The following is a 24,391-nucleotide window of genomic DNA, read 5'->3' as shown; positions in this document are numbered from 1 at the left end:
TACCTTTCTTGAAACATTTGGTGAACAAGAATATATTCTCTAGAAGCTATTATTCATTTTGAATTCTACCGTGACCACAGCCAAAGTTTACGCTATCTAATACATTAAGAATGGAAATTAAAGTAGGCAACTCAAGGAAGTCTTTCTCTAGAAGTTCCATAATATACAATTGGAAACACATACACACACAGTTGATTTGATCCTTATTTGACTCTTTTTTGTCTTAGATATTTGATTTTCTGAGGAGTCATTCCTTGAAAATTATAATACAAATATAGAATGCAGTGATTTTTCAGGAATCTCATTTTCACAATTGATTATCCTAATTTTGATACTATATCTTAATTACTGTTCTTTTACAATATTTATGTTAAATTATATCTACCTATTACTCTTTTCACTTTTGTAAACTTTTGCTTAATATTCTATATGTATCAATACATATTTTAGAATAATTTTATTAAATTTCTACATGGAAAAGCTCACATCAGTACTCTGAAAGCAGTTGTGTGAACATACATAAAAATTAACTGGGAAATAACTTACAATTTTGCTGTTCCTAGTCTTTTTTTATTCAGGAACATGGTATATTGGGTGTTTTATTTTACAATTCACAGTAAGTTTCACAGTTTTCTTCTCCTAGGTTTAATGTAGTTCCTCCTATATTTCCTAAGTAATTCAGGCATTTCATTTCCACTGTGATGTAATCATATATGCATGTATGAATCATAAACTTGAACTTAGTGCTTTCATTGATTCTGAGAAAGTTATTATATTATTGATTTTCTGAATGCATCATAATCTACCTACAAATAACAATTAAATCTTAATATTTGAATATTTATTCTTATTTACATTTATTGATTATTATAGTAGCCAAAACTTGTGTAATTATTTTAAACAAATGGTGGTGATAATAAGCAAGGCTGTTTTGATCTTTTATGACCATTTATTTTAGATAGTTGTGAATTAATCAAAAATGAGTCATTCTTTTACTTTCCTTATTATCAAGAGATTTTCTTCCATGGGTACAAAGATACAGTCAAATTTTATATATAACCATGGTCCCTTATACTGCGATTTGTAACTGTAATGTATCAATGACCTTCAATGCTAAGCCAATAATATATGTTTAGATAAACAATAATTCCTCCATATAACATGCTATCATAATTTTTTAAACTTTAGTGAAGGGCTAGAAATGTCATTTTAAGGTGAAATCAGTATTAAAGATACAACTTTTATTTCTAAAGTTATTCCACTTTTAAAAAATATGCATTTGCATGACTGTAAAAAATATCTAACCATTAGTATTAATTGTACCACCAGGTCATGGGACTATTGAATTTTTGCCTTCTGATTTAAATTTGTTTGAGGAAGATTACTTAGACAATAAAATAGGTGACACTGGTAATGACAAAGAAATATATGAGACTATGTTCTTATACTTTATCAAGCTATAACCTTGACTTCATGACATTCATATCACCACAAACTACAGTTTGTATAGATCAAATAAACACAGAAAGTTTATCAAGTGTCACTGTGAGAGCCTAGTTTTGTTTGAAGGTGTATATCCATTACTTTTGGAAATACAACCAGCATATTTCTCTTGCAAATCCTTAGCTAACCTAACTCCTTTGGTCAAATCATTCATACACAGTTTTTCTGATACAAAGACAAGTTTTTATATTTAAAGAAATGAGTTCTGCTATAATGGTAAAGAAACATAGATTCAAATAAAATAAAAATGTAATTATTAAAATAAAAAGTTTATTTTTAATTCATCAATTAAAAATCTGAAATAAATTAGAGAATGACTTAACCCTAGTTTTCAACAGGGCCTTATTCTAAACTGTCAAAACAGATCATAATATAACATTGATATATAGCATCTTATTTTCATGATGAGATCTTTCCTATTGCATTTCAATTTTTTGATTGGTCATTAAGCAATTATTTTCCAATCTGCATGCAGGAAATATTTGTATGAAAAAAGTCCTATGGCTATTTACATGAAATTATAAATGTAAGAGCACTATTCTTACATTGAGAATGAAAATAGCAATGCAAAGAAGAGGGAGACAGATAATTAGATACTTATATATTACATATCAAACTACTTGAAATTTATTCAACATCAAGTACACAACGACCATCCTAGTATAATCAGTCTACCCCAAAGCCAAGAAGCACGAAAAATAATACATGATTCTACACCCTCAAAACAGTCACAGTACATAAAATCTGAAGATAGAAAATGCTACTTTGCTCTCAAAGTGCGCATTTGTTACTTGTAGAGGAGTGTCACTACAATAAAATTCACACATAACATATTTTGCAGATGCAAAGGCAAAATAAAATTATTTTCCAATTGCCAAACTGCATACTGAGTGCATAGGGAAGAATCCTAAACACATTCTTATAAAGGAAAGCTGTCAGGTGTACATATTGGTAGTACATACTGTTGTATTAGAGACTGCATAGTTAACTTCTGCAATATGTATTAATATTGATTTGAATTTAAGTACCAAGTGGCTAATGTATTAACAGATGCTATTGGATGTGTTCTCAATAATCTCATGTATCATGATGATGACAAAGATTTCTCAGTATAACATATTTGACCATACAGATAGTGATATTACTACAAGTATTACAAATTATCTAGGCTGGCAAGCATTGTAAACATTTAAAGGATGATTAATTTCTAGAAAAGAAAAAAAATAGCAAAGCAGAGCTTAGAAGTCAACCTACCTTTTTCACCATTAATAAAACATGACTTCATAAAAAAATTATATGCTAATATTTTCTGCGGTAAAATATAATTTGGTACTTTCTCAAGCTTCACATATTGTTGAATTATTATTTTAAATTATTGACAGTAAATGTTACTATAACTAAAAATAGATTAATAATAAAACAAATTACATAAAAACATAATAGTACAAGATATATGTGTTTGATCATTGTTTTGTCCTTGCTAAGAACTGTTTATAATAATTAATTTGTTAGCTTTAAAGTTCATTAATATATAAATACAGATGCAACTTTACCAACACAAAATAGACTTGGGGAAAAAAGTACATATATGGTGGCTCGTGAAAGAATTTTTTAAATTCTACTTTTTTCTGCAAAGATATCACTAAAAATACTGTTTCCTTTTACACACAATAAGCTACAATGACCCTGTTTTCTATCTCTATCATTGTGATACACTTGCTAAGTATAGTTTAATTAACATAAGATGCAGTTAAAATATTTGAGCATCACAATCACCTTCTCAACTCCCAACCCATTATGGCTTGGGTGACGTCCCTCCCTAGGACAGATCTCCTAGTGTGGGTCCTATACCGAACCATGATATTGTTTTACCGCCAGTCAGGATGACTCCCAGGTGCTCATGTTATCACTGGATTTTTGTTCTCTGATCCCTCTCTTTTCCCTTGCTCCCAACCACATCATTAGAACAAAAAAGTCTTTTATCTTCATGCAACACTACATTAGTTAACACCAAAGAACTGGCCATCTGCTTTCAGTACTTCTCTTAACTTCTGCCAGGTCTCATTGCATTATAGATAAGGATTTTATGGTTATACAGGAAGGAGACACAGTCATGGAAAACAGAAAAATAGAAATACAGAGGTACACAGAGACATAAAATATGGACAGATAAACACAGAACCAGGGACATTTCTTAAGTTTAAATTTGTATATATATATATAAATATAAATATACACAAAATGTGGATATACTAATTAACTTTATTTTCCTATAAAAAATACTGGCCAGACTCTCTAGGATGATGTGGGAGATTACTCAACTAATGTAAATATTATTCAGAATTAATTATTTAGCTTAGCTTATAATTTTACCCATGCAGAAATCATGCAAAAAATGCATCACTGACAATTACATACTACTACCACTGAGAATTATATACTATAATATAATATACTGACAATTATACACTGTCTTTATATATGTCTCATATATATAATCAGTTTGACAATAATTTTGTTTAGATACTAGTATTAAAATGTTCTGGCAACATCAAAATGTTGAGCTTTTAGTAGCAAAAGACTTCAATTCTCAGGATAAGAATAAGGATAATTGTATATCTTCCTTATCTAATGCTGAGAGGTTTAGCTCTATTTCAAAGTAATTAGGGGTAGGAAAATAAAACAGAAATAAGATTAACTGAGTGCCAAGCACTATGTTAGGAACTATGTGTATATCATTCATTTCTTAAAATTATCCTACATGGAGTAAGTGTTTGTTCTTACAGATAAAAAGCAGGCTTACAAATTTCTAACTTACTGTAAACTTGAGGGAAGAATTAAGAATCCCTTGTTCATTATCATAGCTTTAGTAGCTAGCACAGTCATCTGACTCAAAGTCTATGATAAATGTTATTTGTTAACTAATTTACCAAGTAACTGTTACAGAACTTGTAGGCAGTAGAGCTGAAATTTTATCTCAGATCTGTTAAGACTTCAAAGCCCAGTCAGTCTATGCCCAGAACATGGAAGAGGCAGAATCTACCTTTTACCTCATCTGTTCACAAGAACCAGGAGAGCTGATGTGGGATTTTCTACAGGGAAGAATGGCTTTAACAGGAACTGTTATTTACTGGCAGTTAAAATCAGAGCTCAAGAAGATAAATCCTTCATTTTAAGACCTCTCGGGGTCTCATGTGCAACTTTACTCAAGTTGTTTGGTCACTTGGTACCCCAATACTTTCACTATAAAAAATTAATGGTAATGATGATAATAATAAATAATATTAAACCCATGAGAATGCTGTGATAATTAACTGTACCAACACATTTAAAGTTTATGGATATTGAATCACTATGTCCTTGTCACTCCGTCATATCCAACTCTTTGTGACCCTAAGGACTGTAACATGCCAGGCTCCACTGTTTTTGGAATTCTTCAGGCAAGAATACTGGAGTGGGTAGACATTCCCTTCTCCAGGTGATCTCCTCGATCTAGGTCTCAAACCCAGGTCTCCTGCATTGCAGGCAGATTCTTTATTGTCTGAGCCACCAGGGAAGTAGTCATTATTATTATTTGCTCTGGAGAAAAAGCCAGAAATTTGGGTTATATCCAGAAAAGTTAATTCTCTCTGATCAGGAGAAGAAATATAGCTAGTAGGCAAGGACATGCTATCCAGGGATGTTTTGGATATAAAGAACCTCTATTATTAAGACATCTATTTTATTTCAGTCCTCTCAGGTTTCAAGCTATATGGTATTCCTTCAAGCCAAGACTGGTGGGGACTCCAAAAATGTCTAATACTATTATATTTCTGCATTGATCAAAGGCACACACACTTTCTGTTTATGAGCAAGCTGAACTCAAAAAATCTGCTTACATGGAGCCCTTCATTTACAGGTCTGAAGTGGCACCACAAGGCAATGGAGAAAGCCTTCCATAGGAGGCAACCAAAACTGACTTGCATTTTCTCTGGTGAAAAATTTTAAAATACTTACACAAGGTAATAAGAATAAAGTTTATAAGTGGAAAGTTTCTATATTGTTTAGCCTGATATGCATAGGATGATATAAAGAAGTTCACAGAAAATGAAAACATTATTTTAGTTTTTTAGTCAAAATATTTTATATATTTTTATATACCAGGGTCAATATTTTCTCTACTTTATTAGTTTTTAAATAGTTATTAGTTACTTGAAGAGATTATATGTGTGTTTCTGCATGCTTGTTCAATACAGGTCTCAACTCAAGAATCATGGTGTAAGGCTCAGTGATCTTTGGGACCCATGAGATACAAAGTAGGTGTCAGGTTTAGGAGACCAGAAACTACACCTCTGAACAGAAAGTTTTTCTTACAATGTGTATTTCTGCTATTTTTAACCTACCTTGCTCTAATAGTACAATTTTAGACTGACTTTGTAAACATGAATTGTATACATACTTAGAGTTTTTTTTCTTGAATATCAGTATCAAATGAAGAAGCTCTCAGGGTAAGCTAATTCTTAGCCATTACAATTTACTGGAACAAACATATACTGGAAGGGTAGATAGCATGATGAAGGAAATTAACATGTTCAATCACTTAATATCAGTCATGCTATGTGCTAGATTTTTTACATATCCTATTTATTTAATCTTCAAATAACCTTACGAGTGATACATTTTCATAAAATCAAAAGGCTAAGTAGAATCATCTTTAGGTACACTGACAATTAGAAAAGCATTTGTTTAATGGAACGTAATTCCTATACTGTCCCATATCACAGAGTGTCATACATGCCCAAGTATGTGATTGTGCAAGTGTCACATCAGTATAAGAAGTAAGGGAAAATTTTGAAATATTTAACAATTTTACATTGTTTAAAATGAGATGGTGGTATAATTTTACTTTTATTTTTTAAAAAAGCACTCTCTTATAGCAATTTGTTAGAAATAAAGCTGTGCAAGCAGGGAAATTTTAGGGAAAATGTCAAAAGACAAGTGATTTTTATCCTGTTTTTATAATGACAGTAGAATGCAATTCATGTTAAAACATATGAATGAGTCAAATTAAGAACTGCATCACTGAAAAACTACAATAGATTTCTATAGTCAATCAAAAACCAAAAATGAGCCAAGGAGGCTAAAAAGTCATTTCAGCACCTGCTAAACTATAATACTCTGAGACCTCCTAAGCAGTGGCAAGTACAGCTGTGTCCTTTTTTCTTTGCTATAATTATCATTAACATATGCGACAGTGACTGTATTATGCCATTTTCATTTAAGGGCAAAATCAATGATAATCAGTAGAAAACTTTAAATTGGGAAAAAGTAACATATGTATAGACTTCAATCTGGCAATTTTTAGAAGGATTAAATAAATATTATTCTAAGTGGTACAGAATTTGTTTTGCTTATTTATTGACTAATTAGATGTTTTATAAAAATTTACAAAGGAAGATAGAGCATTTCTTAACTATCATACTCATCCTATAAGTACCAAGATGTCTAAATGAACAATGTATACAGTCTTTTATGAGTATATTAGCATGTTTCAGGAAAAATACATTTTTCCTTATGTTGATACTGTTTTGATAATGCTTTTTGTCTCTTTTCTCGTTAAAAGGGATATCACAATTCTGCCTTAACGAGAGGTTTCAATTTAATTTTGCGTGTTAAGGATTGAGCAGGGTACTAAACACTCAGAAGCAAATAATTACTGGGTTCAGGAAAGCAGAATTTTGGATTGATTTCTTTCAAAAGGGCATTTACTATATTAAAAGCTATTTTACTTAGCAAAATAGGTCAATTAAGTTCATAAGAAAAGATAGTTAATAATTCAAATGATACTCTTTAAGGGTGATAAAAATAATAAAACATGAAAGTAAAAAAATTGTTTGGTTAAATACACATTTTAAATGGTATTTTAAGAAATAAAACAACATTCTATTTATTACAGCTTAAAGTACATTACTTACAGCTATTATTACATGGTAGGCAAAAACTGCAAAATCATAGCACAAAAATTTAAAATAAAGGATCTAATGTAAATTATTGAGACAACATTAAGTGTCACAGAAAAATATAATTAAAAGTCTTACCATGAATTATCGGTGCTAAGAGCATCATGAAGACTAGTAGCTGTGATGGCCACATGGTCGTGAGCTCGGCAGTGAGGGTGCCTCAGGAGTGAGTATTCTAAACTTAAAATAAGTGTCTCTCTGATTCTTTTTCTGTATCCCAAGATGGATGATTAAAAACAAAACAGCTCAAAAAGAAATATTCTTCAAAACAGAAACACCAATACCCAATTCAGAATCCTGCAAACAAGAGAAAAAAAAGTTATCAAATATAGGTTTTATCATTTCCTTGAAAGTTTCCTTGCTGACAAGAACATCTGTACACTTCCTCCCTTCCTCATTGTAATGAATACACACATCATACATAAAAATAAGTAAGTAACCTAAAAGACATTATTAACTTATGCATTACCACAGTGTTTATTTCCCAACCCCCAAACTGACACAAATAATTCACTCTCACTGAACAAATTAATATAAATAAACTATACTCATTAGTATAATAATTAATTTGCATAATTTATCAATACATTTAAACATTTGGTGTTTACTCAGGGTAAATATTATCCACAAGTATAATTTTTACTAATAATAGATAAAAGATCATTCATTATGATTACTATATGTGTAAACAAAAAAGTTAAATGTATGAGTCTTACTTTCATTCCAGACCCTGAGAATAATTCAGAAATTATTCTAAATTTTAACTATATTATTTTTCTAATTATTTTGTAATTAAAGTTGTGAAAATTATAATTTATGTTAATTAATTATGCTCAATCAAAATCAATTCATTTAGCAGAAGTTTACTGAGTAGCCTCTAAATTACAAAGTACTGTGCTAAGAAAATAGGGCAAAATATTGAATAAAACATGCAACCTATCTTCCAGGATCCTACAACTCAAAATGAGTAATTTTGCTTAAAAGTATTAAATACATATAGAAGACACTATAAATTTTAAGCATTGTAAAGTTATTTTACTGAATCAAACTGATATAGCTGCCCTCTCTTTAAAGTTTGCGCATATATATATTTAGAAAGTAAAAGTACTGAAGGTACATGACCTCAATTCTGAAGATGTTGTTTTTCACAGTGAGCATCTTTAAAACTGATCAATCAAGTACTAACTGGGTTTTCCTTTTCTTTCTTTCTTTTCTTTCCTCTCTCTTTCCCTCTATTCAAACAATTATTGATAGTATATATTTCACTATCATGAAATAGTATGAAATATATTTCATATTTTGACTATAAATCTAAATTTTTTTCTGGAAAGAAATATTCAAAATAGAGATAGCTTACTGAGGATTGTAATAACCCTCATTCTATCAAAACACATTGGAAAATATTCCTGAAGTGCTTCCTTTCATTATAAGGCAAAATTACACATATTTATCTGAATTTCTGGCCCTACACAGTATGTAATTAAGAGCACGGGTTCTGAAGCAAGACCATCTAATTTGAATTATTAGCTCTACTAGTGGGCTTCCCTGGTGGCTCAGACAGAATCTGCCTGCAATTTAGGAGACCCAGGTTCAGTCCTTGGGTTGGGATGATCCCCTGGACAAGGGAATGGCAACCCACTCCAGTATTCTTGCTTGGAGAATTCCATGCACAGCAGAGCCTGGCAGGCTACAGTCCATAGGGTTTCAAAGAGTTGGGCACGACTGAGCAACTAACATACACACAACTCTACTAGTACTAAGACATTGGGTAAGTCTTTTAAGCATTCAGTTTCTTGATTTCCTGTCTGTTAATGGAGAAGCAATGTTACTTAATTCATATGGTTACATGAACATTAAATATGTTAAAATTTGTCATATAGTATATGCAATACCTAAAATATGTATTGTTCAGAACAATAAGTATGAAAGTCTTATATATATTAACAATTCTTATACATCTCATGAATTTTCAATTTGATCTTACTTTTACTTTTTAATGTGGTTGTGTAAGAAGCAAGACATTTGCAAATTCAAGCAAAAATATTTACTGAGTCACTATTGTACAGATAGGCTTGGACTAAACTAAATCTGGAAACAACAGATATAATAATTTTCTTTCTAAACTCACAGACATAATAGAAAAACTAAGCTCATAATAAACACTCTCATAACATTTTACTTTTACAAACAGAGAAAGCATTGACAAGAAAAAATGAGGTTGAGATAAACAATGTGAAAATAATTTCTGTGCAACATTTTGCTTGTTTTTTTAAATTAACACTTTGACTTATAAGAAAACATTTAGAACTTATATTTATTTATTTATATATTTATTTTAAATTTTTATTTTTACTTTATTTTACTTTACAATACTGTATTGGTTTTGCCATACATTGACCTGAATCCACCACGGGTGTACATGCGTTCCCAAACATGAACGCCCCTCATGTCACAAGTATATAACTCTTTCTGAAAATAAATTTGAAAGCAGGTATTACTTTAAAATAGCCTTCCTTTACATGCATATGATTATGGATACTTAAATAAGGATACGTAAATTGACTGACCCATCAACAAGTAAACAATCCCCCTCAACATTCAATTATCTTTTCTTCCACTCTATAACTGTAGCATTAAGGGACATGTATATGTACACAGACAAACACACGCACACACACATATGGAATATTCCAGGCAAGAGTACTGGAGTGGGTCGCCATTTCCTTCTCCAGGGGATCTTCCTGACCCAGGGGTTGAACCCAGGTCTCCTGCAATGCAGGCAGATGCTTTAACCTCTGAGCCACCAGGGAAGCCCATAAAATATACAGTACTATTTTAATAGCAACTCATCTAGGTGAGTTATTTATTCACTATTTCTAAAATATATACTAAATATCTTCCTTGGTGGATACTATTGAGTATGCAACTAAAGTAGAAAAATTTTTCCCACAACTTTTCCTGTAATGGGAAAATCATAATAAATGAAGTCTCAGTATAAAGAGAAGAATTAATATTTTTCAGTTCTTTTCATATGACAACTACTTTTCTAGGTATTACACAATTATATGATTAAATTATTCATACAGATCTATCATGCAGATAATACTGTCTCCTGTCTACTGAGAAGGAAAATCAGACATGTTACTGAACAAGAATTTCAAACTGAACGTCTGCCTCCAACATTAGTGCTCTTGCTTCTCTCTATGGTAGAAATAAACAAGATGTATGGGGCTTCCCTTGTAGCTCAGTTGGTAAAGAATCTGCCTGCAGTGCAGGAAACCTGGGTATGATCCCTGGCTTGGGAAAATCCCCTGGAGAAGGACATGGCAACCCACTCCAGTATCCTTGCCTGGAAAATCTCATGGACAAGAGGACCCTGGTGGGCTGTAGTCCACGGGGTCACAAAGAGTCAGGCACTACTGAGCGAATAACACTTACTTACTTATGAGCATAATCAGGGGTGTTACTTATGGAAAGGAATAGACAAAATATACCAAGCTTTTGAGGAAAGACTTTAGTTCAGTTCAGTTCAGTAGCTCAGTCGTGTCCGACTCTTTGCGACCCCATGAATCGCAGCACACCAAGGAAAGACTTTGGCTTTGCTTAAACATGTTACTCAGTTGTGCTGAGTAAAGAACAAAGGAACAACATGAATATATGAAGTAGGTCTGGAGGGACAAAGAGATAGCAGAAGATAGACATGCTTAAAAAGGAAACTGGACTAATTATAATATTGTACCCTGTGAAGGAATCAAAAAATTATTTCCATAGTGAAATATGAGTATCACAATTATGAAGTAAATTAAGTCTAGTTTTAGTGAAAACCAGCAGTTTATTTCATGTATTTTCAACTTGATGAAGGAACAGGAGAAAATTATGAAAAGTATAAGAAAGTGATTATCTGTAACAATGACTTATTTTAGGATATCATGGCAGGGCATAAAGCCATGTCTACTAAGATTATTTTAAACTTGATTTATGCATAAAAATTTGTTTTCATGATTACAGTGTAACCATGTACTGTTTACTATGTAAACACCTGTGTGTAAACAGAGGTAGGGAAAGGAATTTAGATGAATGGAAGCTATTATTTGAGGACAGTGACATGTTCTCACACTCTAGCCTCACCATCCATGGACCTTTCACTCACAGTTCCACAATAATATGCTAATTTGGAGGTACAAAGAATAAAATTGAAATTTTAGTAGATAATGTTCCAGACCAGACTGTTCATAATCTACAGAAAAATAAGCCATTACTCTTTCAATACTAACATTAAAAAAAAGAAAGAAAGAAAACTTTTTGGAATTTTTTTTTTCCAGCTACATGTTGCTATTAGCCAAACTGATCAGTTTTCATATAAAGGGGATTTTTACTCAAATCATTTTGAAAACATAGAAGAAACACATAGAAGAAAACACATAGAAGAAAAAATAAGGAAAGACATAAGACTCATTAAATCACATTTGAACAAAATGGTTACTCAAAAAAATTTACTACTAATAAAAAGAATTTGACAAGTCAAGTTCAACATATATTTCCAACTCTAAAGAATTTCTTTAAACTTTTCCATGTACAAAGCTCTATGTTAATACTATGGGTCAAATAAGGAGAATGTGGCTGAAAGTCTAAAATATCACCATTTTTAAACAACTTTCAGTAAAATATGGATGCCAGAAGGTGTACTCACCAATAATTTAAAGTGCTGTGCAAAATGTGATATGTGTTAAGTGAGATATTCTAGAAACATGTGCACACACACATACAACTTGCCAAATTGTCTTTTGAAAGAAACAGCAAAGGACTTAAAAACACACTGAACATTCTGGTGCTAGGCAAGTTTACAAAGCTCTCTGAATTTCGGTTTCTTCAACTGCATAAGAGAAAAATATATACCTGTATTTTGTTGAGAAGATTAGCAATACCATAAATTACTGGGGCTTCCCAGGTGGCACTCTTGTTAAAGAACCCACGTGCAAATGCAGGAGACGTAAGAGACGCAGGTTCAATTCTTGGGTTGGAAAGATCCCCTGGAGGAGAGTATGACAACCCACTCCAGTATTCTTACCTGGAGAATCCCCATGGACAGAGAAGTCTGGGGGGCTATGGTCAATAGTGTCCACAGAGTCAGACTGAAGCAACTTAGCACGCACATTGCATGATGCAGAGATGTCATGTCATCATGCATGTCTACCAGTGCTTGTTTGTAATTCACCAATTCCTTTGTTTCCTTAATTTTTCAAAACTGAGGAACAGACCATATGCTTGACTCCCACACCTCTCACTTACATATTTAGGAAAATCATACACAGTCTCCTAGAGAGAGGTACACTGTCCTTAAGAAAGCTACGGATGAATAATGGATACTAAAACAATGTAGGATTTTGTTTTTTAAAAAGAGTTTTCAGTATGTTCTTCTTGTTTGAAATACACTGTTACTTAGGATATTAATTTCCAGTAATAAAACATATTAAATTACTTAAAAAATTACTACTGAAAGATAGTTTCTAACATATATCAAAGATTATCAGATGATGGCAGGCAGTTTTCCCTGTTACGGTATCAAAAATCTGGAGTGAGTGAAAGTCACTCAGTCATGAAGGACTCTTTGCAACCACATGGACTGTAGCCCATCAACCTCCTCTGTACATGGAATTCTCCAGGCAAGAATAATGGAGTGGGTTGCCACTTCCTTTTGCAGGGTATCTTCCCAACCCAGGGATCAAACTTGGGTCTCCCGCAGTGCAGGCAGATTCTTTACTGTCTGAGCCACCAGAGAAGCTCTCAAAAACTTGGAAGGAATATACTTATCTTCATTAGGTTATCTGTCCTCCATCAAAACTGTATAACTTCACTACACTTAACAATATTAGAAAGGAAATATTGAGTCTGATGAAAGTGTTCTAATTTATATCACTAATATTTAAGATTATAATTAGGAAACTATGGTTTGACTAATTTTCAACTAAACATTAAAAAAATTCACAATACAGAAAACATTCTATGAATGCTTTATGTAAGTAAAATCTTTCCTCATAAATTACATGGAAAATTCCTTATTTGTTCAGATTAAAATTTAATAAAATTTATTTAATTCAGATTAAACTTAATTCATATCTAGAACAATTATATGCTAAAACTAATTTTTTTGTTACTGCTGAAATAAAAGTTCTTCTGAACTTGGACATTGATTTACTTTGAGGAAACTGGTACCTTAAATTCTGATGGCATAATTTTTTCTCAATTTAATTTTTTCATATATCCTTCTCAAATCATATTTGAAATTTTACTTTATATTTGCTTTCTTTCTACACTCTAAATAAAGATTAGTATTAGCCTGTGAATGCCATTCATCTTGGAATTGTTGCTTCTACTTTTAAGCTATTCTTAACCACATATCTACAAAATTAACTGAAGCTCAATTTTTTCCAAATTACATTGCATGTCATTATTGTACTTTTCCTTCATAATAACCTAGCGAAGACACTGTAATATCTTCTTTATAATGTTTTTATATCCTCCTACTGGTTAAATATTCACTTATTACAAATTCTCCTAACTATAAATTGTATTCCATATCTTCTTTAAAAGTTCATATTAATCCACCTTTCATTTTATATATTTACATGTTTTGCCATTTAAGTATTTTTAGAGCTTGATTTTTTTTTACATGTTTGGCACACGCCGAATGTTTAAAATGCCTTGTGGCACTGTTTTAATAACTGATCGGTACATAGTCCTACAACACCATTGCTAATTATAAAACAACAGTTTCCCATTCAGCAACATTTCCTCATTCCAAATAGCTAAACTGCAGCTATTTTCAAAAAAAAAAACTCTTACTTTAGAAATGTTTATAAATATTGTTTGAGTGTAATCTATATTCTTCCAGGTTATTAGACAGATTTTGAAATTTGAATGATTTGCAATTACATTCATTAACAAATATTAACTTCTTAGCAATATAAAACTGACATATGGTAACTTAATGAAAGTGACACATTTTCAAAAAAAGTTTATCCATATTAACCAAAAAGGATCAAGTGTTTCTGAGAAATATTCATTTAACAAGGCTGGAAAATATATTTCAAATACAGTATTTAATTATGCATAGATGCTTAGATAGGGGGTTTAAGTGCTAAATATTCAAATTTAATATGGCAATATTTCCATGATTTATTAATATTACACAATCATAAGCACATACAGGTCAGTGCTCCATAATCCATGTCCTATAAAACGATGGATGGTGTCTATTCTCACAAACATGCCCTTCCAACATGGTTCTACATGGAAGACTCATTCTGCTGTGAATGGATGCTCCAAGTTATAATTAACTCTTAGGGAAAAGAAGTAGAGCAGTAAAATGAAAAATTAGATGACTATTACACAACTTCCTCCCATCACCATCCTATAAAATGTTTAAACGTCTGGTGTTAATGATCACTGGGTAGAAGCAAAATAAGGTTTAAAGTTCAGATTGAGTAAAATACATATTTTTTTAAATATGAGCTATAATTTACAAGGTCTAAAACTTTGAAAAGAGTACTTTTTCTTTAAAGTTTTCTTGCTGCTGGCCAAGAGAATTATTATATATAACTTCTCAAATGAGAGTGCATTTGAGTAGACTATGGAATTTTTAAGTTTGTAAGGATACTTGTGCTAGAGCATGAGTAGATAAAATTTGGCTAAACAGTGGTTGGAGAAGGATTATTCTAGGTCATGAGTTGTTATGAAGAAAGTTAAGAGCAGATAAAGAACAGCTATAGAACTCTAATTTGTCTAGTATGTGAGGTCTACTGAGTAAGTAAGGAGCAAGGGAACATAATATAAAGAAAGATTTGGGTAGAAGAGAAAAGGTTGTGAAAGCTATACAAAGAATTTGAATTCAATTTACTTAGTTTCCAACGATGAATTTTGAAATTTTAATTTCTTTATTTTAAAAGCAAAATTTGCACAAATACAAATCACTGCAAACATTATCTTTCAAAAACAAGGGTATATATTTACAGTGAAAGTGTTAGTCAATTCACGGAATTCTCCAGGCAAGAATACTGTAGTGGGTAGCCCTTCCTTTCTCCAAGATATCTGTCCCATGGAGGGATCAAACCTAGGTCTCCTGAATTGCAGGCAGTTTCTTTACCTTCTGAGTCACCAGGAAAGCCCCAGGAATATTGGAGTGGGTAACCATTCCCTTCTCCAGGGGATCGTCCCAACCCAGGGATTAAACCTGGGTCTCTAACATTGTAGGCAGATTATTTATCATCTGAGCAACCAGGGAAGTCAAATATTTATACAAAGTATATTTAAAATTTTTTTAATCTTCTAAATTACTCTTAAACACTTGAGCATTTTTCTCTGAAAGTAATTTATGTGAATCATCTTTGGTTTGATATAAAGAGACTGAGTTAAGATATTAAATAAAACAGAAGTATTAAGTGAACCATCAAATTAATAAACTAACTAGTATTTAGATAGTACTTAACATGACACCACACAAAAATATCAGAGACTTTGCATTTTCATAATATGATACATTTGTCAGGGTTCTAAACTTGCATAACATCTCTAAGCAGCTGTCATGCTATCTGAGATCAAATACAGATTTCAGAAAATTACCACACTTTCAGATACAATGGCAGCGGTGTGCATTCAGAAGCGTATTACAACCAAATAACAGACTATGTGTTTAACTCTGCTACTTATCTGTTCAGATGCATATTTTATACAACATTCAAGACAAATACAACCTGGAAGAAATTTCACATACACTAAGTATATTTGCATTGACCTAGAACCAGATGCAGCCATATCTTTCTTAGTCTCTTATTTCTGCAAATTAAAAAAAAAAAATCTCCTATTATCAAGTATTAAACAGAGCCATCAGAATCAGCATGAATAGAAGGCATAATATGAGCTTTGGAGTAAGAAAGTTTTAAAATTCTCTCTCTTCAAGCTGTGAGCTGTATGACCACAGGCAGATGACTTAATTTTTCTATACTCTAATGTTCACATCTAAAATTAATACTTATTCCACCAGATGGTTAGAAGGCTTAAATAAAAGTTATACACATACATGACCTACAAAGATACCTGGCAAGAGCAGGAATTTAATATGTGAGAAAAATTTTTGTTTTTATTTAATGAAGGGTTTTATATTCAAAAGTAGGATTATAAATGGTAAATGAGATTACATTTGGTGGTGACTGGGACAGAAGAATGTTCAATAGGAATGGATGATTGGCTGTGTGAGAACTGTGATAGAATCAGAAAGCATAATGTAAACACCACACTTTTAGAAGGTTAAATTGGTCCTGGCATACCGAGAAAAAAACAGAGAGGAAAGAAAATTAGGCTAGTGGTATTAGTAACAATATTAGCCAGAGTTTGTACTTTGGGAGTTCACAGTGACCTCCAAGCGTAGAACTGTGATTTAAAGTATAGATCACTTGAAGAAAGTCAAGACAACGATTTCTCATATTACAGAATATCAAAGTTATATATTTTGTAAGAGTAGGAAAGAAAAAGAATAAATCAGGATGAAAAAGAAAAAATGGAAGATAGTTAAGATACAGGAAAAAAAAATTAGAAATAGTCCCAAAGTAAAACTACACTTTCACTAGAACTTTCCTGAAGTCTTCATTCTTTCCTCATTCCTTCCCTACTATTGTCTCACAAATTCCATAGCGATAAGAAAAAAGACCCATTTGTATTCAATTAATTTTTTTTTATTTACCCACCAAACTTTTCAAGCAATGAAATGCTAAGTCTCTACCCACTGTCTGAAATACTAACAAAGTACTTTTTTTTTTACTGCTTAAGTAAAACACATATTGCCTTATATTTCAAACATAATTTGATATTATGTAAGAAAATAGGTAATCCAGAAAGGTAACTTTTATAAGAAAGTCCTCTAGAGTAAAAGTCCCATCTAATTGTCTTTCAGATAATGTTATGATCTAGCAAGTGTCTATTAATGTTTAGGAACAAATTTGGATTTAATGAACAATGCTATTTTTAGCTTTAGGGCAGCATATCATTTAGCCATGAAATAGATTGATGTTTTACTAAGGATCATTTCCTTGCAAAGTGTCCTTGAATTAACCTTTTCCCTGAGATTCCACAAAGCATCTGGTTATTTCCAATAGGCTATGGATAAGATATTTGCCTCCATTTATATGTTCAACAGGAAATAAAATAGTGAGTTTGAAACTAACATAAGTATAAATAATAGCATTAATGCAACCAGTTTGAAAAATAATGCTATTTGAAATGAGATAAGGAAAACTTAAAACTGGATCTCACACTCTTTCTATGTACATGATTTGTAAAATAGATACTATGGTCTTTACAAAGGAAAACTTTTGTCATCAATAGAATCTCAAACTTTTATCATCACTATTAAGCTGTGAAAAAATAAGCCTGATGAATGCAGCCATTATTTAAAAGGATATTCAAAAAATCAACAACAGTTTTATAATATGTCATTTATGATAATATTCAAGGACTGATTTCTATTTCCAAGGGAAGTAGAAATTAACAAAGGCAAGCAAGCTATATTTAACACAAGCAGATTTATTTCAAAGTAAGTAATTCTACTTCTGACACGAGAAGGTGAATCTATTCCAAAATCTAGAGCATGAGGCAAAATAATAGTCCTCCTCATAATAACAATGAACATTTACTGATTCCTTACTATCAGGCACTGCTGTAACACCCTTAATTTATTTTAAAAATAAACATTAATATTAATTCTGTAACAACTTCAAAGAAAGGGGCTATTACTATTCCTAACTGGCAAATGAGGAAATTGCAAGACCAAGAGGTTAAAGAGTTTGCTGAGGTCACAAAGCTAAAAATAAACATGCTCAGATTTGCACCTGAATAGTCTAGATACATGATGTGTACTTTCATTCTTAAGATCCTACTCTATCTCATCACTTCCATTGACTACTGACTCTACAGCCTACATACTATAACCTGCATGTTTGTCCCCCTTCCCCAACGAGTCATATGTTGAATACAAATACTAATGTGATGGAATTTGTAGGTGAGGGCTTTGAGAGGTGATTAGGTCATGAACCTCAAACATTTCTAATATTTATCGGATTTTTATTATCTGCCCTGACTTCATGATTGGGATAGATTAGTATTGTCTTATGTTGCTTTCTTTTTGACAGTTGTATAACTGAAATCACCTGGGTACTTCATAATTGACAATCATGATAATATATTATATCTAGCATAAGTTTTAGTTACAAATTAAGTACCAGGGTTTTCTGGAGAAATAAAAAACATGATTATGTTTTCTCTAGCAAAATTTTAAAAATATCACACCAATGCAGATAGTAATACAGTTGACAATGGTAAAAAGCTATTTGCATAGCTGGGAACAATACTTAAAAGTCAACTTAGATGCTAGACTCATATCAAGCTGTAGAATGAGTTTAGGAGGCTGAATGGGGAGGGTGGGGAGTCTTAACACTACTTCTCTGAAAACAATGACAGTTACTAAGTAACTGACTTAATTAAAAGTAAATCCTAGAATAGAAAAGCTATAAGAACTGAGGTAGTAATATCAAATTCATTCTATTCCAATTCCTTCAGGCACACAAGAAAAAAAAAGAAAACTACAAAAAAACTTACAGTTTCTTTGACGATTTTCCAAAACCAAGTGGAATGCAGGGGAAGCTAAATCTCATTATGAGCTAGATGCTTATATCAGAGTTTCACTGTGGTTTAGTTATCATGACTAGTCAGTCCCATTCATCTCTTTCATATAAACAGTTTGACTTTAAACCCTTGATATTCACATTAAAAAAAAAAAAGATCAGTATTTATCTTTTCAAAAGAAGTTTAAACAATATACAACAGTGGATTTTTTTTTTAATGTGTAACAGATGAGGTCTAAAAATAATTCCTTTAGAACCTCCTAACATAAGGATATCTATATATTTTACATGCCTTGTTCTTGAGATTATGAAAGAAATGTAGTGCCCTTTAAGAGTCATACAGTTAACTTTGCTATGTTTCATTCCTTGCAGTTAGTGTAGCAGTAGTAAGCAGGCAGGAGGAAACAGAGGTTTTGAAATTATCTCATCTCAGTAGGGTGCACCTGGATAGGTCTCAAATTAAACATCTTCCTTAATGGCCCATTATGGAGTATCAATTCCTGAAATACCCAAAGGGAGTCAGGGACCATTAATGCTAAGGGAGATTTTCTAAGGTTGTAGCATATGATGCAATATTTATGCTTTAACTTTAACATGACTGAGAGTTTATTTAAATATACACTTAATGGTTTTAAAATCAATAGCTACCATAGTCTGGTTTAATATAACACCAAAAAGCAGATTAAAAATTTGAATGTATCAATACATTTTTATATTAATATTTTGATGATTTAGCATTTACAGATAGCTACCAAATTATGAAACAGTCATTTTACAAAACTCAACTTTTAAGACAGCTGCTTGTACCTCAAATTATATTCTTCATGGGGAAGAAAATTATATCTAAACTATATTTAATCTTTATAATAAAATATGTATAATTTAGTAGAAATAATAATCATTATAACATCTATTCTCAAGGAGTTATAAAACAAGTATATGATGGAGCTATGGGTATTGCTGCTTAGGGTAAAGAAATTTATTTTCATATCAGCAACATTTCCTCAACTTCCAGGGTTTAACTAGTAGGCAAAACGGTCAACAGGAATTAAACAAAACAAAAATGAAACCATCTTTATGTTCCATTCATCATATTTCTAGCCCTATCACTATAGAAGCTGACCTGAGCAACACTAGGAAAAACTAAAAAGCAATTACATCTGGGACTCAGTAACCAACAGCCTGGGAAAGAAAATGTCAAGGAAAAGAAGTAAATTGAAAATTTCCTAGTGGCAGTACCTCAGCAGAAAAGGAAATGGTTTCACGAATGTCCTTAACTACAGAATAATAAAGGATGTTTTTAGACAAAAAAAAAAAATGTAAGTCAGGTCCTGTTAAGATTCCCATAATTAAATAATTTTATAACAGAACTTATTATACTTAGTCATTAATATACTAATTTATTGATTCATGTATATATAACACATAATTTATATAAATGTCATATAATATTAATAAGTGATAACATATAATCTTTTATCATGTTCATTTTTATTTGATAAATATTATGATTTTAGTGACCTAATAAAACAGAATGCATATGATAGATAAAACAAAGTGAAAGTGAAGTCGCTCAGCCCTGTCCGACTCTTTGGGACCCCATGGACTGTAGCCTACCAGGCTTTTCAGTCCATGGGATTTTCCAGGCAAGAGTACTGGAGAATTATCATTCAAATAGTCAATTTCTAACTCTCAGTGTACTTTCTATATATCTAGAATATTTTATAATGTTAAAAATAAGTGTCATCTTAAATTATAATAATGTCAAGAATTTTCATTTAAAAAATTAAACTGAATGACTCCTAAAGATGTCTACACAAATAACAGCACACATTTTCTGATGTAGAAAGATAATTAAATCAATCAAATATGGTGATTTAATTATGACAACTGGTAAAAACAAAGGAACAAAAAGAGAGCCTTGTTTAGTGGGAAGAATAATCAAGTTGTTCTTGTTTTTGTGGAAAAAAAATGGTCTCATTAAGAACTGTGAAAATGCATGAAGACCAAGCCACAGAAACCATACACATCTCACCTAGAAGTCTTGACACTCCATCCTCTGGTTGTCTATACTTTTCAGTGTTCAAAATCTACACACATCAATGAAATCAAATGAAATTTGAGCAAGATATTCTTTAATATACAGTAACTGGTTTTTTATTTCTCATTAGATAAGAAGATGCTACAGAATTACTTCTAAGTTATATTTAACTGAGTTTAGTCTAAAAGTAATCCATTCTAGAAACTATGCAACTGAAAAAGCATAAGGAAACAAAAGTTGGAAAGGAGCAGTACAAAAGTAGCTGCCTAAAATTATTGGGACAAACAGCACTATTTAAGACATTGCCTGTAAGAAACTTTCCTCATAAAATTTGACTTAAATAATAATATAATATAATAATAATAAAATAATTAATTAATAATAATATAAAATAATAATTAATATTTCTAAAATGACTTAATGGCTTCTATTTATTTAAAGATACTGCAGTTTTGATCCCCTAGAAAAAGCTCTTCTCCCTGTCTTTGGTAAAAATATCTTTGAGTTATGTAGTTTAAAAATCTCATTGATGCTTCAGTACATAAATCATTTCTTTCTTCAGTCCTTTCTCTGCAGAATGGTGATGATTCACAAGGACAATTCAGGAACACCTAGGTTCTAAAATAACCAAAATTGGCAAATTGTACAAAAAAGATATATAGCATCATTGTTCAACACTTGGCTCTAGCTAGAAATATAGTAAAGAAACACAGATCAACTGTGATGGAAAATCCATCAGAAACAACAAAGCTGGCAGATTACCATACACAGTAATATCTGGACCTTTTTAACCAACATTTTATTTAACTATTCTTCTAATATAATTCATAGTGAAGGCAGATAAAGAGCCAAAGTGCATGATTTTCTACCGTGGAAACTGCTGAGGCATCTTTAGGTTAAAAATATTTTTCGAAACAATAACTATATTTGCACTAACTTTGGAGCAGTTAAAATTTTGTGAATTAGAATAATTATAAAACTTTACTTTTTAGAAGCAACAATTATCTGTGTTATCTGGCTTTTTCATTTCCTAGTACATCTATAACTACTGAAAAAGATATAGTTGAAGGCACGCAAAAGACTATTTCTTCATGTTTTGCAGACATTGATTTACCTTTCAAGGATATTAAAAAAAAATAAGGTATGCTCTGATATATCTCAGAAACTTGCATTTCCAAAGAAACACACTCTTGCTTTTAGGAATATTTACTATTGCAATAATTTTTAATGTTATTCATGAAACATAACACAGTTTAAAAACAAAGCTTATAGCCCTTGCTTTTCTTTCCTAAACCTCTTAAAATAAAAGGCAGATAATTATTTTTCTCTGTAAAGCAATAAGATTATTTAGTCAAATAAAATAATGGCCTTTTGAAAAGGGTCTCTTCTTTCTTTTATTCTTTATGATAAGTCTTATTTATTACCTTTAATGAAAATGTATACTTTAGTATCTGATTCTTCTAATTACAAAATAAATGAGTTAGGAGGATGAAATGTACAGAGTGGGTAACATAGTCAATAACAATTTAGTATCTTTGTATGGGGACAAAGGTAGTGAAAAGACACAAAGTTCCAGTTATAAGATAAATGAATACTAGAGATATAATACACAATCAATATAATTAACTCTGTTGTATTTATCTATGAAAGTTATCAATAGAGTAAATCCTAAGAAGTCTCATTGTAAAAAAAAAAAAAGAATCGTTTTAAATATTATACCAGTATGAGGCAATAGATGTTCACTAAATTTATTGTGGCAATCATTATATGATATATATATATATATAATCATTATATATATGATATATGTATCATAAAATATATATTAATCATTTTGTGTTTTATATATAATTTTTATATATTTATATAAAATTTATATATATATAAAATCATTATGCTGCACAACTTAAACTAATGTTCAGTGGTATTATGTCAATTTTATCTAATAAAACAGGAAGAAAAAAAACACAGATAAATACACTCTCAAACCAGAGATCAAATTTCCAACATTCATTGGATTATGGAGAAAGTAAGGGAGTTCCAGAAAAACATCTACTTTTTCTTCATTGACTAAAGACTTTGTGTGGATGACAATGAACAAGGAAAGTTCTTAAAGAGAATGGAACACCAGATCACCTAATGTCTCCTGAGAAATCTGTATGCTGGTTAACAAGCAACAGTTAGAAGCAGAAATAGAACACCCTAGTTCAAAAATGGGAAAGGAGTATGACAAGCCTGTATATAGTCACCCTCCTTATTTATCTTCTTTGCAGAGTACATCATGCAAAATTGCCAGGCTGGATAATTCACAAGCTGGAATCAAGATTGCAGGGAGATATATTAACAACCTCAAATGCAGATGATATCACTCCAATATCAGAAAGTGAAAAGGAACTAAAGAGCCTGTTAATGAGGGTGAAAGAGAAGAATGGAAAAGCTAGCTTAAAACTCAACATTCAAAAAACTAAGATCATAGCATCAAGTCCAATCACTTCATGTTAAATAACAGGAGAAAGAGTGAAAGCAGTGACAGTTTATTTTCTTCAGCTCCAAAATCACTGTGGATGGTGATTCCAGCCATGAAATTAAGACGCTTGCTATGTAGAAGGAAAGCTATGACAAACCAGGGCAGTGTATTGAAAAGCAGAGACAACACTTTGCCAACAAAAGTACGTACAGTCAAAGCGATGGTTGTTTTGTTGTTGCTGTTTTTTAATTTTTTCAGTTCTCATGTACTGATGTAAGAGTTAGATCATAAAGAAGGTTCAGTACTGAAGAACTGATAGTTTTGAACTGTGGTGCTGGAGAAGACTCTCGAGAGTCCCTTGGATTGCAAGGAGATCAAACCAGTCAATCCTAAAGGAAATCAGTCCTGAATATTCACTGGAAGGACCCTTGCTGAAGCTGAAACTCCAATACTTCCACCATCTGATGCCCAGGACTGACTCCTTAGGAAAAAAAGAAACCCTGATGCTGGGAAAGATTGAAAGCAGGAGAAAGGGAAGATAGAAGATGAGATGGCTGGATGGCATCACTGACTGGATGGACATGAGTCTGAGCAAGCTCTGAGAGTTGGTAATGGACAAGGAGGCCTGGTGTGCTGCAGTCCATGGGGTCACAAAGAGTCACCCATAACTTTGCAACTGAACTGAACTGAAAGGAAATCAACCTTGAAT

General features: G+C 31.6%; 1 protein-coding gene across 1 annotated transcript in view; it reads right to left on the bottom strand.

Annotated features, from left to right (window-relative positions):
• ADGRL3 (adhesion G protein-coupled receptor L3) overlaps nt 1–7,635 on the bottom strand; it is a 579,390-nt gene extending 571,755 nt beyond the window's left edge. The window contains exon 1 of the mRNA XM_052642093.1: nt 7,581–7,635. Coding sequence (XP_052498053.1) covers nt 7,581–7,635 — 55 coding nt within the window. The remainder of the gene's footprint in view (nt 1–7,580) is intronic.
• Between the last annotated feature and the right edge of the window lie 16,756 nt (nt 7,636–24,391).

The sequence above is a fragment of the Budorcas taxicolor genome, chromosome 6 (genome assembly GCF_023091745.1).
Source record: "Budorcas taxicolor isolate Tak-1 chromosome 6, Takin1.1, whole genome shotgun sequence".
Lineage (NCBI taxonomy): Eukaryota > Metazoa > Chordata > Mammalia > Artiodactyla > Bovidae > Budorcas > Budorcas taxicolor.
Note: the sequence above shows the minus strand (reverse complement) of the source record. Positions and strands in the feature narration are given on the sequence as shown.